The sequence below is a fragment of the Hemitrygon akajei genome, chromosome 2 (assembly GCF_048418815.1).
Source record: "Hemitrygon akajei chromosome 2, sHemAka1.3, whole genome shotgun sequence".
In the NCBI taxonomy this organism is placed as follows: domain Eukaryota; kingdom Metazoa; phylum Chordata; class Chondrichthyes; order Myliobatiformes; family Dasyatidae; genus Hemitrygon; species Hemitrygon akajei.
The window spans coordinates 142,509,161-142,524,930 of NC_133125.1; the positions used below are offsets into that span (position 1 = coordinate 142,509,161).

The 15,770-nt window shown below is 44.0% G+C and overlaps 1 protein-coding gene across 1 annotated transcript in view; it reads left to right on the forward strand.

The window, feature by feature from the left end:
- Positions 1-3,078: 3,078 nt before the first annotated feature.
- The window catches only part of itgbl1 (integrin, beta-like 1), a 182,334-nt gene continuing 169,642 nt past the window's right edge, over positions 3,079-15,770 (forward strand). Inside the window, exons 1-2 of the mRNA XM_073028825.1 lie at positions 3,079-3,281; positions 13,915-14,117. Of these exons, the coding sequence (XP_072884926.1) occupies positions 3,202-3,281; positions 13,915-14,117 (283 nt within the window). The 5' untranslated portion in view covers positions 3,079-3,201. The remainder of the gene's footprint in view (positions 3,282-13,914; positions 14,118-15,770) is intronic.

Sequence of the window (15,770 nt, forward strand, 5' to 3'; positions counted from 1 at the left end):
GGCAGCAGGGTCTTGATATACCTCATGTCGAGCCTCTCGAAACACTTCATTATGATGGATGTGAGTGCAATGGAACGGTAGTCATTTAGAAAGGTGGGGTTTCCCTTTCGCTGCTCATTTTAATTCTACTTTCCATTCCCATTCAACATGTTGGTCCATGGTCTTCTCTACTGCCACAATAAGGCCATTCTTAGGTTGGAGAAGCAATACCTCATATTCCTCTGGGTAGTCACTAGCTTGATGGGAAGATCTTCAATTTTTCTATCTTCCAGTAATTTCTCTCCCCTGGCTTCTCTCTTTTTCTATTCCTCATCTCTTCTCCTCACCTACTCATCACCTCTCTCTGGTGCCTTTCTTCCTTCCCTTTTTCCCATGGTCCACTCTACTCTTTTATTGGATTCCTTCTTCTTTAGCCCTTTACCTCATTCACCTATCACCTTTCAGTTTCCCACTTCTTGCCCTTCTCCCACTTTCCCCCTCACTTGGTTTCACCTATCACTTGCCGGCTTGCCCTCCTTCCCCTCACCTTATTCTGTCTTTTGCCCCTTCCTTTCCAGTCCTGAAGAAGGGCCTCAGTCCGAAATGTCAACTGCTTCACCTGTGGATCATTTTTTGTGTTTTGCTCTGGATTTCCATCATCTGCAGAATATTGAGTTTGAAAATTATTAAAAATTAACCCAAAGTTAAAATATTTAAAACAAATATATTTAAACTAAATTTAAAATTGGAACTGAGCTAATACTTGTTTTACTTTCAGTGCCTAAGAAGAGCAGGGTGAGATGCTGCAATGGCTATCACCTGGTAGCATTCACATCCACTTCTTCACCGTGCAATGAAGTTGTTTCAGAGGTTGCTCATGGCCAGACTTAGCACAACCCTGAGTAAGGACTTGGACCCACTGCAATCTGCTACCACCACAACAGGTCAACAGTAGACACAATCCACTGGCTCTCGACTCTGCCTTGGAACATAAGCACACAGACAGCAGCAAAACATACAGAGCTTCTGCCATGTTGGAAATCAGTTTGTGGAAATATCATTGCATCTTTTAAACATGGCCCTGCTTTAAGCACATATTTCCCTTGTTAGCCTGTGTTAGATTTCATGGGATCTAAGGATGCTAGCTAAGTGTATGCAGAATAGCTTTAATGGTAGGAAGCAGAGGGTGATATAGAAAGATGTTTCTTGAGGCCCGTGACTAGTGGTGTTCCCCAGAGCCCATTTTGATTTGTCAACTATATCAATGATTTGGATGAAAATGTACAAATGTGGTGAACTACATATACCTGTCTGGACACGCCCCCCCTGCTGACTGCTCCTGTGGCTCCTCCCACGGACCCCGATATAAAGGCGATTGGGGCCTGAGCCCTGCCTCTCAGTCTCCAGGATGTAGTATGGTGGTCAATTGCTGCTTGTTCTTTCTTCCAGTCAATAAAAGCCGATATCTCGCCTCACGTCTCGGAGAGTTATTGATGGTGCATCAACAAGGCATGGTTACTAAGGTTGCAAATGACACTAAAAGAGGTGATGTTGTTGTCAGTGAAAATGGTTATCAGGGCTTACAGAGAGATCTTGTTCAGCTGGGCGAGTTGGCCAAGGAATGGCATGTAGAGCTTAACTCGGATAGATGTAGGTGTTGCATTCTGGGAAGACAGGTGAGTGTAGGATTTTCAGAGTGAACGGTAGGGCCTTGGGGAGTGTTATAGAACAGAGGGACTGAGGAGCACAGGTACATGTTTTCCTGAAAGTATCGTCACAAGTAGACTTGGTGGTGAAGAAAGCTTTTGGCACACTGGCCTTATTCAGTCAGGACATTAAGTTGGGATGCCATATTCAAGTAGTACAAGATGTTGGTGAGACCGCAGTTGGAATATTGTGTTCAGTTTTGGTCATCCTGTGGTAGAAAATGCCATTAAGCTGGAAAGAGTGAAGAGGAGATTTGCTGGATGTTGCCATGGCTTGAGGAACCGAGTTATGGAGAGAGATTGAGCAGGTTGGGACTTTTTTCATTGGAGCCCCTGTGAATGAAGGTTGATCTTATAGAGGTGTATAAAATCACGAGAGGCATAGTCAGTGTGAATCCGCAGAGATTTTTTTGCCAGGGTTAGGAATCAAGAACTAAAGGGCATGTGTTTAAAATGAGAGGGGAGAGATTTAATAGGAATCTGAGGAGCAGCCTTTCACCCAGACGATGGACTGTATTTGGATTGAGCAGTTGGATGAAGTGGTTGAGAGAGTACATTTAAAAGCTTCTTTGATGGGTACGTAGGTAAGTAAGTAAGTCTTGGATAGATATGGGACAAGCACAAGCATATGGTACTAGTCTAGAAGGGAATCTTGGCTGACAGGGCCCAGCTGGGCTGAAGGGCCAGTTTCCATGCTTTTTGACTCTGTGAGATGTAAGTCTTCCAGACTGATGCTTTTCGTTACGATAGAGGAGAGTAAGATTTGAATGAGAGACTGGTGCATAACATCCCAGACCTTAACAATTACATTTGACTTCACTAATGAACGTACTAACTTGTGTGCGAATATTTGACCGTGGCTGTAGTTCACTCACATTGAGCTGAGGGGCACAACTGGCATTGCAGACTCCCAGATACCAGGGATGAAGACATCACAGTGCTGAGAATTCTGTGGGTCTGAACACCCTGCAAGGCCAGAAAGAAGAATTCCGGGTACTCCCCAGTTTTCTGTAAGGAGTCTATCCATTGCCGCAGGTATTGGGAGGAGGTGGGCGGTGGTGGGTGGGTTGGGTGGAGAGCTAGTTTGACCAAATCTTGTAAGGAAAAGATATGGTGGCAAGATGATGGTAATCATTTCTGCCCTCAACAACTAACAGCAAGACAGGAGCATGACCCTGTTCCCCAGACAAGTAGTATCAAAAAAAAATCTAACCCGATTTTTCCACAGTGCTGATAACTCCCATAATTGCTGACTGCAAGCAACAAGCATCTGGCTGCACAAGTGGTTTCAATTACTGCAGCAAACTCTCTGGAATTTGCTTCTTTTGGCTCTAACCATCTACCTAGCTAACGCACACAGCTCTAACTAATCAGATACACTAAGAGAAGCCAATAAAGATTGAAGGCAGTCGTGAATGGGCTGAAGCTGACTACGCTTTTTGCAGCTTGCTTCTTACAGAATGCCCAAGAAGCCCACGAGCAATAAAACTATAATTTTGTTGTCCTCAGTTTAAACATGCATGCGGACGTCCTGGTAATTGCTGTGGTTCTGCTAATTGCTGCGGTTATTCCTGAAAGCCTCTCGCAGTTTACAAGGTGAGTTTAGCACTCCCGAAGTACTTGCTTTCCAATACCATTGACTTCTGTCAGGTTCTTGTTTATCGGGACACAAGAGACGGCAGATGCTGGAATCTGCTGAGACTGACAAAGTGACGGAGAAACTGAGCAGGTCAGGCAGTTTCTGTGGAGGGAAGTGGAGAGTTAATGTTTCCAATTGATAAAGGTCTGACTGGCTACCTAGGTGCTGCCTGACCTACAGAGTTCAGAGCACTTTGTAAGGCTGTTATAAGCGGATTCTTTAGACAAGCTGGTGTAGAACTGCACACCAAGACTGAAACATGCAACTTGTGAATTTGTGTAGGAAATACAATTAAACACGCTTCTGTACATGACTTTGCCAGTTTGACAGACCAGGTGATTGATGGTTTTCTAATTTCACTCTGTTATTGACCAGCATTAGTTTTTACAAAGTTGACTTCTGATGTGTTTTACTAGTGTCTTAAGCTATCTATTATCAATAAATGCCACGAGTCTATCTTCTCAGATTATGTAGATGGTTGCTGTAGACAAGGCTTGTTGCATGATCTGGGTATTTTATCACAACAGCGTTCTTTGAATCTATCAGTAACACCATCACCCTGTCTTCAGGACTTGAACCAGCTTTCTCACATGTATGTAGAATAGTTACTTAGCATTCCCAGTGGGACTTGTAAAAGTAGTGCGAGTTTGGAATTAATTGATGTAAAAAATGTTATGCAGATAATTCTGCAATGCAGACTGAAGGGTGCTCCATGCAGTTGGGGCTGGCTGTCTTCCCTGTCTGCTGTAACTGATAAGGATCTGAGTGAATTGAATGCACAAAGGGCAGCTTAACAAATGACAGGAAGAAACTATATCCTATAACGATAACAAAACAATTGTGGCTGCAACATAGGGTGCCATGCTAATTTATAGGCTATTAATTTATTACCATTGATAAATGAAATGCCCTGTGGTAAATTAAGTGAATTTATTAGACCCCGTGAACAGGAAGCCAACGATTGACCCTGGCTGATGAAACTGGCACCAGGTTTCTCCTTTATTTCTTCTTGGGATGTGAGTGTGATCGGCGGGGCCAGCACTCATCGTTCATCCCTGATTGTCCTTGTGAAGGTGAAGCTGAGCCTTTCGCCTGAAACCAAATCAAGTAGTCGAGGAGTTGATGGAAAGCAAACTGGTAATTTTTCATTTCAGCTGCAGAAAGAAACACCAATACAGAAAGCAAATCTGACATATTAGCTGTCCGTCAGTCAACAAAACTAAATGCCAACGTCTACGATCAGATGAGCAGTGATCTGCACCTGTTAAATCTGCTACTCAGGTAGTGCCTGGGCATTGAGGGCGACTCACTTCCACTTTGCCTCTGAGGGTGGAAGGTGCCAGTACATGAATTATTTTAATGCAGGTGTGTCTCAGTAGTCAGTGATCAGGTAGAATAGCAAGGTTGACAGGGAGACATTGACAGAAGCATATATCTGGACATAAACAACAACAGACTAGACATGCTTCAAGCACATGTGTACACTCTGACCCTATTCGCACATACAGATGTACGCACACACGTACTCGCACACTTCCCATTTTGCTTTCGGTTTCAGCTTCCCCCTTATCAACTCTCCCCATCCCACCCTCAGTCTCCCTGTCTCAGTGCCTCCCTACTCTTTGTTAGCTTCCCTGCTCTCTGCAGAGCCATTGCTGAAAACGTAGAACAGTACGGCGCAGGAACTGGCCGTTTGGCCCATCATGTCTATGCCGACCATGATGCCAAACTAAACTCATCCCATCTGCCTGAATATGGTCTGGATCCATACTCTGTCTGCTTGTGTGTGTGTCTGAGTGCCTCTCAAACTCTACTCCTGCATCTGCCTCTGACATAGATGTCAACCCTCTCTCGCTTCACACAAGCACGTTACAGCCAAGGGGGTAGTCTGGAAATATAGTCACTGTGGTAACACAGGAAAGACAGTGGCCAATGTGTACACTGCAAGACTGTCGAAGCAGTGATGTGAAAATGGCCTTATAACTTGCCCCTGAATGAAGCTCGTGGAGGGATACTGGCCAGGATGCTACAGAGAGCTTTAAGGTGCACGGGATTGTTGGATTGGGGTGAAGAATTGTTATTTTTCATGTAGCTTAACTTTCCCATGCCTGCCTAAAATTTTTATATAATCAGCTACGTATATACATGTAATTGTTCCGTGAATTTTCTAATAATTGTAACACAGCTGGTTCGGTATTTTCTAGAAGCTTCCTACCCTATCTCCTGAAAAAATGCTATTAATTTTTCTCAGATTCTTTGCCTCTCCCATGTCTCTTCCCAGGATGCGGTTTTCCATTCCAAGACATCAGAGATGTCCTCCTTCTTTAAAGAACAGGGTTTCCCTCCCTCTACTATTGATGTTGTCCTCATCTGCATCTCCTCCATTTCCCGTACATCTGCACTCACCCCATCTTGCTGCTGCCTTAATAGTGATAGAGTCTCTCTTACCTACCACCCCAACAGCCTCCGCAACCAACACATAACCCTGCACAACTTCCGCCATATCCAAAGTGATCCTACCACCAAACATATCTTTACCTCATTCCCCCCCCCCCCCCCCCACCTACTGCAGGGATCGCTCTGTCTGCTATTGCCTTGTCCATTTGTCCCTCCCCACTAATCTCCCTCTACGTATTTATCCCTGCAAGGACCTAAGTGCTACACCTGCCCATACACCTCCTCCCTTACCTTCATTCAGGGCCCAAACAGTCCTTCCATGTGGGCCAATATTTCACCTGTGAACCTGCTGGGGTCGCCTTTATCTCCTGTGCTCCATTTGCAGCCTCCCCTACATCAGTGAGACCCGTCGTAAATTGGGGGACAGCTTTGTTGAGCACCTCCGCACCATCCGCCACAAGTGGGATTTCCAGGTGGCCAGATATTTTAACTCCGGTTCCCATTCCTGTTCCAACATGTCAATCCAAGGCCTCCTTTTGTGTCAAGATGAGGCTACCCTCAGGATGAAGGAGTAACACCTTATATTCATTCTGGGTAGCATCCAGTCTGGTGGCATGAATATCAATTTCTGCTTCTGGTAAACAAATTCCCCTCCCCCTTTCTCTATTCCCCACTCTGACCTTTTACTTCTTCTCACCTGCCTTATACTTCCCCCTGGGTCCCCTCCTCCTTCCCTTTCTCCTGTGGTCTAGTCTGCTCTCCTATCAGATTCTTTCTTCTCCAGCCCTTGACCTTTCCCACCCACCTGGCTTCACCTATCACCTTCCAGCAAATGTCTTTCCCCTCCCCCCCACCCTTTCATTCTGGCACCTTCCCCTTTCCTTCTCACTTCTGAAGAAGGCTTGTGTCCCAAAATGTTGACTGTTTATTCATCTCATTAGATGCTGCCTGACCTGCTGAGTTCCTCCAACATTTTGTCTGCATTGCTCTGGAAGTTTTTCAGTTTTTCTGCAGCAAGCATCACACCACTTGAATTTGGCTATTTCATAGGCCTCATCTTGTCAATGGAATTTGCTTTTATCTCCAGTTTGAGTATGAGACTTAATTTTCTTTGTCTTTCCCTGCTTGTTCTTTGTTCTTGTAACACTTAATAAAACAGCCACAACCACCAAGTTTCATTGTTGACTTCCAAAGAACGTCTGGATCAGTATCACCAAATGCACAGGATCCCTTGTTCTATGGTCGGTTGCTTAGCTCAAAAACTTCAGTGTTGTACCAGTTTTAAAGTGGAATAATGTAGCTGGGTAAAGTTAAATATACGAAGTGAGAGTTTAGATAGATAGATACTTTATTCATCCCCATGGGGAAATTCAACATTTTTTCCAATGTCCCATACACTTATTGTAGCAAAAACTAATTACATACAATACTTAACTCAGTAAAAATATGATATGCATCTAAAATGCATATTGGAACATGTGCAGTTGTCCTTTTTTGTGCCAAGAGAAGTCATTCCTGCCTGTGGCCATCAAACTTTACAACTCCTCCCTCGGAGTGTCAGACACCCTGAGCCAATAGGCTGGTCCTGGACTTATTTCCACTTGGCATTATTTACTTATTATTATTTAATTATTTATGGTTTTACATTGCTATATTTCTACACTATTCTTGGTTGGTGCGACTATAACAAAACCCAATTTCCCTCGGGATCAATAAAGTATGTCTGTCTGTTAATGAAAAATACCAACAACTGAATATCAGGGTCTCACCGTGAATTGATGGGTTTTGATCTGGGTCCCCACTGCATTTAATACTCATCCTGGGAGCATCCTGAGAGGAGTGGGGATGTCACATTCCATGGTACAGTTCCTGAATGACCCGAATGTTGTTTTATGGCAGCAAAACAGCACAAAGGCATAAAGTTCAGTGGCCACGTTATAAGGTACACCTGTACACCTGCCCGTTAATCACCCAATCATGTGGCAGCAACTCAATGCATAAAAGCATGCAGACATGGTCAAGAGTTTCAATTGTTCTTTAGACCAAATATCAGAATGGGGAAGAAATGTGAGCCAAGTGAGTTTGACCGTGGAATGATTGCTGGTGCCGGATGGGGTGGTCTGAGTATCTCAGAAACTGCTGATCTCCTGGGATTTTCGCGCACAACGGTCTCTAGAGTGTACAGAAAATGGTGGGGATAAAAACACATACAGTGAGCGGCAGTTCTGTGGGCGAAAACACCTTGAGAGAGTTCAGTGAAGAATGACCAGTCTGATTCAAACTGATAGGCAACAGTAACTCAAATAATGACACATTACAACAATGGTGTGCTGAAGAGCATTGCTGAATGCACAACATGTTGAACCTTGAAGTGGATGGGCTACAGCAGCAGAAGACCATGAACCATACACTCCGTGGCAACTTTGTAAGGGACAGGAAGTACCTAATAAAGTGGCCACTGACTGTAAATCTTTCCTGCTGTTCATCCTCTGAAGAGGTGGTCATTGCTGAGCTTTGTTACTGGAGGAAAAAATGAAGCAGGGAAAAAAAAATTAGACTCATAAACTTTATTGTGACACATACATTACGTAAACCAATGATTAGAGGTTCCAGGATCCAATGGGTGTTTCATTACCTAGAGTGCTAGAGAGAGAATGTCAAAACACTATCACAGTCTCCTGCCTCTTTCCATTATAGAGGTGTGATTAAGTGAGAAAGGTTATCATTTATCTTGCTTATTAGTCAGGAATTATGTCCAGCTTAGAATAATGTCAGAATAGGAGGTCGTTGGGGCTTCCTAGCCCATTCTGCCTGGCTATATGCCTCTTCCCCAGCATGATTGCAAGACTCCTAAAATATTCCTTACCGAATAAGAAGCCACCAATCTCTGTTTTCAATTTTTGAATTAATTCCTGCCCTTAACATGAAGGAAACAAGAAGAAATTGCTCTGGAAAATTATTCATCAGCTCTTTTGAAATAATCAGCAGCCAAACACTAACACTGATTAGTGCACAAAACCCAAGGGGAAAAGTAAATATTTATAAGATTATAAATCTATACTTTATTAGGCCATTTCATCTGTTGGTATAAAAATCTATCCAATCTACTTCTTGTTTTCATACATTACCTCCACAATTACTTACTCCATATGCACAGACAATTCTTTATTTCAGAGGAGGAATAAGGAATAGGAGAAATAGTTGGGGGCAGTTGGCACATTTTGCGCGTCACAGTTCCTGAGGAGCATTGGATTGCACATAATTAGACGCTTGGCAAGGACCAATAAAAACAAGTTAGGTTTAAGTGGATTGGCTATTGTGGGAGTGACCATTCTGTGAGTGAGTCAGTGTTGGAAGAGTTGGAGCTTGAAATGGATGAACTCCATCTGGGATGCTGAGGGGTTGATAGGTCACACAGGGAGGTAGTTATACTGAAGGCACAAGAGACAGACAAGGATGACAGATTTAGGGAACCTTGGTTTTCAAGAGAAAATGAGGCTCTGGTTAAGAAAAAGATGGAGGAGCAGAGCAGGTTATAGGCAAGTAGGAACAAATGACGTACTTGAGGAATGTAAGAAATGCAAGAGGACACTTAAGAAGGAAATCAAAAGGGGTAAAAGAAGGCATGAGGCTGCTCTAGCAGACAAGGTGAAGGAGAATCCTAGGGGTTCTATAGATATATTAAGAGCAAATGGATAGCTTAAATACTTGGACCCTGTAGATTGCTAGTGCCCTAGCTGAGATACAAGGTGAGGTGCCAGAGGATTGGAGGATAGCTAATGGTGTTGCGTTGTTTAAGAAAGCCTATACAAATAAGCCAGGAAATTATATGCCAGTGAGCCTGACATCAGTAGAGGGAAAGTTATTGGGGGGCATTCTAAGAGACTGGATATACATGTATACTGTATTTGGAAGGGCAGGGACTGATAAGAGGTACTCTATATGGCTTTGTGTCGAACCAATCATATAGTTTTTCGAGGAAGTTACCAGGAGAGTTAATGAAGGAAAGGCAGTGGATGTTGCCTTCATGGACTTTAGGAAGGCTTGTAACAAAGTCCCACATGGGAGGTTGGTCAAGAAGGTTCAGTCGCTTGGCATTCATGATGAGGTAGTAAATTAATTAGACATTGGCTTTATGGGAGAAGCCAGAGAGTGGTAGTTGATGGTTGCCTCTCTGGCTGGAAGCCTGTGACTAGTGGAGTGCCACAGAGATCAGTGTTGGATCCGTTGTTGTTTGTCATCTATATCAACAATATGGATGATACTATGGTAAACTGGATCAGCAATTTTGTGGATGACACCAAGGTTATGGGTACTGGACAGCGAGGAAGACTATCAAAGCTTGCAGCGGGATCTAGACAAGTCAGGAAAATGGGCTAAAAAATGGTGGATGGAATTTAATGCAGACAGGTGTGAGGTGTTGCATTTGGGAGGACACGCCAGGGTAGGACTTACAACAGAGGGATCTGGGAATACAGATCCATAATTCCTTCAAGGAATCCACAGGTAGATAGGGTCATAAAGAAAGCTTTTGGCACATTGGCCTTCATAAATCAATGTATTGTGTACAGGAGTTGGGAAGTTATGTTGAAAATGAATAAGACATTGGTGAGGCCTAATTAGGGGTATTGTGTGCCGTTTTGGTCACCTACCTACAGGAAAGAAGTAAGTAAGATTGAAAGCGTGCAGAGAAGATATACAAGGATCTTGCCAGGATTTGAGGACCTGAGTTACAGAGAAACTTTGAATAAGTTAGTGCTTTATTCCCTAGAATGTACTTCAGAAGACTGAAGGAGCTATACAAAATTAAGAGGGGTATACATAGGGAAATGCAAGCAGGCTTTTTCCTCTGAGGTTAGTTGAGACTACAACTAGAGGTGAAAGGTGAGATGTGTAAAGGGAACATGAGGGGAAGTTTTTCACTCTGAGACTGTGAAAGTGTCAGTCAAGCTGCCAGCGCAAGCCAACATTTAAGAGAAATTTGGATCGGGACATGGATGGGAGGGGTATGGGGGACTATGGTCTAGGTGCAGGTCGATGGGAGTAGGCAGATTAATGGAATAGACAGGCTATTTTCTGTGCTGCAATGTTCCGGGAGAAGTATAGGTTTCTGATGGGTGATGTTGCAGAGTTGTTTAAAATCATGAAGGGCATACATAGGATGAATGCACTCAGTCATTTTACAAGTTTGGGGAACGAAGAACTGGAGGGCATAGGTTTAAGGTGAGAGAGGAGAAGTTTAAATTATTAGAAACCTGAGGGGCTACAGATTTTACACAAAGGGTGGTACTTGTATGGAATGAGCTCTCAGAAGAGCAGTAGAGGCAACATTAGCAACATTTAAAGGACACTTCAACAGGTACTTGGATTGGAAAAGTTTAGAAAGTTGTGGGCCAGGTACTGGCAAATAGGACTAGTTAGGATGGGCGTCTTGGTCAGCAGGAAACAATTGGGCTGAAAGACCTGTTTCTGTGCAGTATAATTTTATTACTCTAAATGCACTTTCTAAGGCCCAACTTTCTCTGTTGTGTCACGAAGCAGGTCAGGGTCTCTTCGCCACCCTGACTGTTGCTGGAATTTGCAGCTTTCCTACTGCCATCAGGTTCTTGAACCAAGCTGCACAACCCTCACTCCATCTCAGCAACCAAACACTGTGGACCACCAATGCACGACCAATTGTGCCTTCAATTGGGTCTTCGTTATTTTAGCACCAAGGTTTTGTTTTTACACAGTTGTTTTTTTCACTGTATGGTATAATTTATGTCCTGTGTGTTGTCTATACCTACGTGACTGTAACTGTACCCACCGTACTTGTGCACATGACAATTGGTATTGATTTATTATTGTCACGTGTACCAAGATACAATGAAAAGCTTGTCTTGCATCCCATTCAAATAGATCAAATCATTAGTGCATTGATAGAGTAAGGTAAAATGAAGTCAATGCAGAATAAAGTTTAAAAGGTGCCAAAACGTGCTGCGCAGGTAAACAATAAAGTAGAAGATCAGAACGAGGTAGATAGTGAGGCTAAGAGTCCATCTTATCATAAAGAGGTCCATTCAAGGTTCTGATAGAAACTGACCTTCTGCCCGATGGGAGATACAGTAGGAGAGTAATGAATGGTCAGGGAGTGTGGGTTTTTGACTATGCTGGCAGCTTTGCTGGGACGGGGTGAAGTATAAGCAGACTCGATAGAGGGGAGGCTGGTTCCTGGAATGTGCTGAGCTCTCTGCAATTTGTTGCAGTCACAAGCCACACTAAGCCGCAATGCATGCAGATAGAATGCTTTCTGTGGTGCATTGATAAAAGAAATTGGTAAGACTCAGTGGATTTATTTAGAGAGGAGTTGGTGGGCTTGCTTGGCCGTGATATCAGGTCAGGTTATTGGTGATGCTCACACTTAGGAATCTAAAGTTCTCAAGCTCAACACCATTGAAGTATTCAGGAGCATGTGCACGTCCTTCCTTCTGAAGTTAATGACCAATTCCTTTGTTGACACTCAGTGAAAGGTTGTTGTCATAAGCTTTCTATCTCCTTTCTGTACAATAAACTGAAGCTGACTAGACTGGACCTTTCTGTGTCATTTCAGAGTGTATCATGAACGATTTAGAGTCATGCAGCACAGAAACAAGCCCTGTGGCATATCATGTCTATGCCACTTGTACCAATCTACCACTATTTAGTTATCAGTGTCTAAGCTTTTCCACCAGAAAAAGTGGGATCTCCCAGAGGCTATCCATTTAAAATCCACTTCCCATTCCCATTCCAATATGTCTACCCATGGCCTCCTCCGCTGTTGTGATGAGGCCGCACTAGGTTGGAGGAACAACAACTTATTGGAGGAATAACAGTCTGAATAGCCTCCAACTGGTGGCACGAACATCGATTCCAGTAATACCCCCTCCCTCCTTTACCATTCCCCATCCCCTTTTTCTTTCTTCTATGGCCTTCTGTCCTCCTCTATCAGACTCCCCCTTCTCTAATCCTGTATCTCTTTCACCAATCAACTTCCCAGCTCTTTACTTCATCCCATCCCCTTCAGGTTTCACCTATCACCTTGTGTTCCTCTCCCTTCCCCCCACCTTTTAAACTACTCCTCAGCTCTTTTACTCCACTCCTGCCGAAAGGTCTCAGCCCGAAACATCGACTGTACTCTTTTCCATAGATGCTGCCTGGCCTGCTGAGTTCCTCCAGCATTTTGTGTGCTGCTTGGATTTCCAGCATCTGCAGATTTTCTCTTGTTTGCGACTGACTATGCTTTGGTGATTCAAGTGCTTGTCTAGATGCTTCTTAAATATGAAGAGTATCTGCCTCCATCACATCTTTAATCAGGACATATTCTAAATTCCAACCTCTCTCTTTGTGAAAAAGACCCCCCATCCCAGATTCTCTCTGAACCTCTTCTCCCTCTCCTTAACCTCTTTGTCAACCCCACATTGTAGAGAACAAGTATTCTTACCATCTACCCTCTCTATCCTCCACATCATTTTTGTACAACTCTGTCAGATCCTTAATCCAGGGAAACAGACCCAGCCTATTGAATCTTCCCTTATAACCAAAATGCTTCAATCCAGGCTTCACTCTGCAGCCTCTCCAGTGCAATCACATCCCTCCTATAGTGGGGGGGAGGGGGGGACCAGGTATGCAGGAAGTGAATCAGATAGAGAGCACTGTTATCTCTGTGGCAGGGGATTGGGAGGGTGATTCGCATTCCACCCCTAGAACCTGAACGCACTAACACAAGGCTGAAGGTCTCGGTGCCATGTTGAGGGAGTGCTGTATGATCTGAGGTGTTCAGCTTTGGATGTTTGCAGACTGGGACTACTGTCCCTCTCAAGTGGACATCAAAGATCCTATTATGCAAAAGATGGCCAGTCCTGAGATCAGCCTTTGATCTCCGTAAGCACCAGTAGAGCAGATTACCTGTTCCTGCGGGATCTTACTGTGTATAATTTGACCCCCCCCCCAGGTTCCCTACGTTACACAGAATGTATTTAACTGGCTGTATGGCACTTAGAGACGTGCTGAAAGGGATGTAGAAAGAGCAGTGGTAATACAAGTCTCCTGCAATTGTGCATGAATGATAGATTTTATCTAATGTTCACTGTTCAGCTTTCTGATTATTTTGAGGGGTGTAAGTGCGGTTGAGGTTTTAACCTGCCATTCTTCTCTTGCGGGTGATGTGATGTGAAGGCACCACACCGGTCCCTGTAAGCTCTCTGTGAGGAAGTCGGAAAACCAGTGCCGGTCCCGGGATGGTCTAGTCTGCAGCGGACGAGGGTGGTGTGAATGTGGGAGATGCGTCTGCCTCGTCAGCGAGCCAGGGACTTTCTATGGTTCCCGATGCGAATGCCAAGACTGGGCCTGTGAGCGATTTAATGGGAAAGTTTGTGGAGGTAAGTACTTTCCAACTATTTCTCCATCTGTCCTGCCAGTCTTTCCCTGATTTTCGTAGTCTCCAGGAATTCCGGATTAACCTCCTGGTCATGGAAAAGAAATAAAGAGATGTGGAGTTTGTTTTAATTACCTTTATTTATTGATTGATTGATGATGGGTGTCGTAAGACCATAGGACATAGGAGCAGGATGAAGCCATTCAGCCCCTCGATTATGGCTGTATTATTTTCCATTTCATCTCTATTGTCCTGCCATCTCCATGTAACCTTGCTAATCAGGAATCTGTCAAACTCTGCTCTAAGTATGCCTAATGATCATCTGTGGCAATAAATTCCACCAATTCACCATCTTCTAAAGAAATTCCTCCTTATCTCTGTTCTAAAGTGATGTCCTTCTGTCCTGAAGCTAGGCTTCTCTGACTGAGAGCCAGTAATCACTGGTGTGGATAACACAGGTCCCCATTGCTCCCAAGTGGCGTAGAGTGGCAGGGCAATGTGAAGGATGAATGACCAGTCAATGGGGGCAGGGCTGCTGGAGATGGGAGAACAAGTATAAGGCATTGGTGACGCCAAATTTGGAGTGTTGTGTGCAGTTTTGGTCACCGAATTACAGGGAGGATATTAATAAGGTTGAAAGAGTGCAGAGAAGGTTTACAAGGATGTTGTCGGAACTTGAGAAACTGAGTTACAGAGAAAAGTTGAATAGGTTAGGACTTTATTTCCTGGAGCGTAGAAGAATGAGGGGAGACTTGATAGAGGTATATAAAATTATGATGGGTATAGATAGAGTGAATGCAAGCAGGCTTTTTCCACTGAGGCTAGGGGAGAAAAAAACCAGAGGACATGGCTTAAGGGTGAAGGGGGAAAGTTTAAAGGGAACATTAGGAGGGGCTTTTTCACACAGAGAGTGGTGGGAGTGTGGAATGAGCTGCCAGATGAAGTGGTAAATATAGGCTCACTTTTAACATTTAAGAAAAACTTGGACAGGTACATGGACGAGAGGTGTATGGAGGGATATGGTCCAGGTTCAGGTCAGTGGGACTAGGCAGAAAAATGGTTCAGCACAGCCAAGAAGGGCTGAAGGGCCTGTTTCTGTGCTGTAATGTTCTATGGTTCTAAGTGATGCGACCTCCCGGGACTGTATTTGTCCAGGATGCCCCTTGGAAATGAGTGGGTCCAGCCACCGCAGCAGATGAGCCAGAAAACTGCAAGGGTCTAGAGTGGTTTAAACGTTGAAACACACCAGGAATGAGAGTCTGCTTCTACAAAGGTTACTAATCCTAGCTAATGAATTGTGAAAGTCTGCTCTAAGGGAAAAGCTGATTTTTTTTTGTGCTGGCCTCTATTTCTGGACTCACACATGCCCTCGATTATACTTGCTCATCATTAGTGTCTCTGGCTTCAGCTGCCTGAGCCCTGAGCTCTGCAATTCCCTCTTGAAAGCTTCCTGCTCCTCTCTCTCCTCCTTTAAAACCTGCCTCTCTGACAAAGCCTTTATTCATCGCTCCTAATGTCACCATATGGGACTCAAGAGTTCCTTGTAAATATTGCTGTGAAATACTTAGAAACATTGTCCTCCTTTTTATATAATTTATGTATAATTTATGCATAATTCTGTGCTGTTTGAACCTCTGTGCCTGAGATGCTGCTGCAA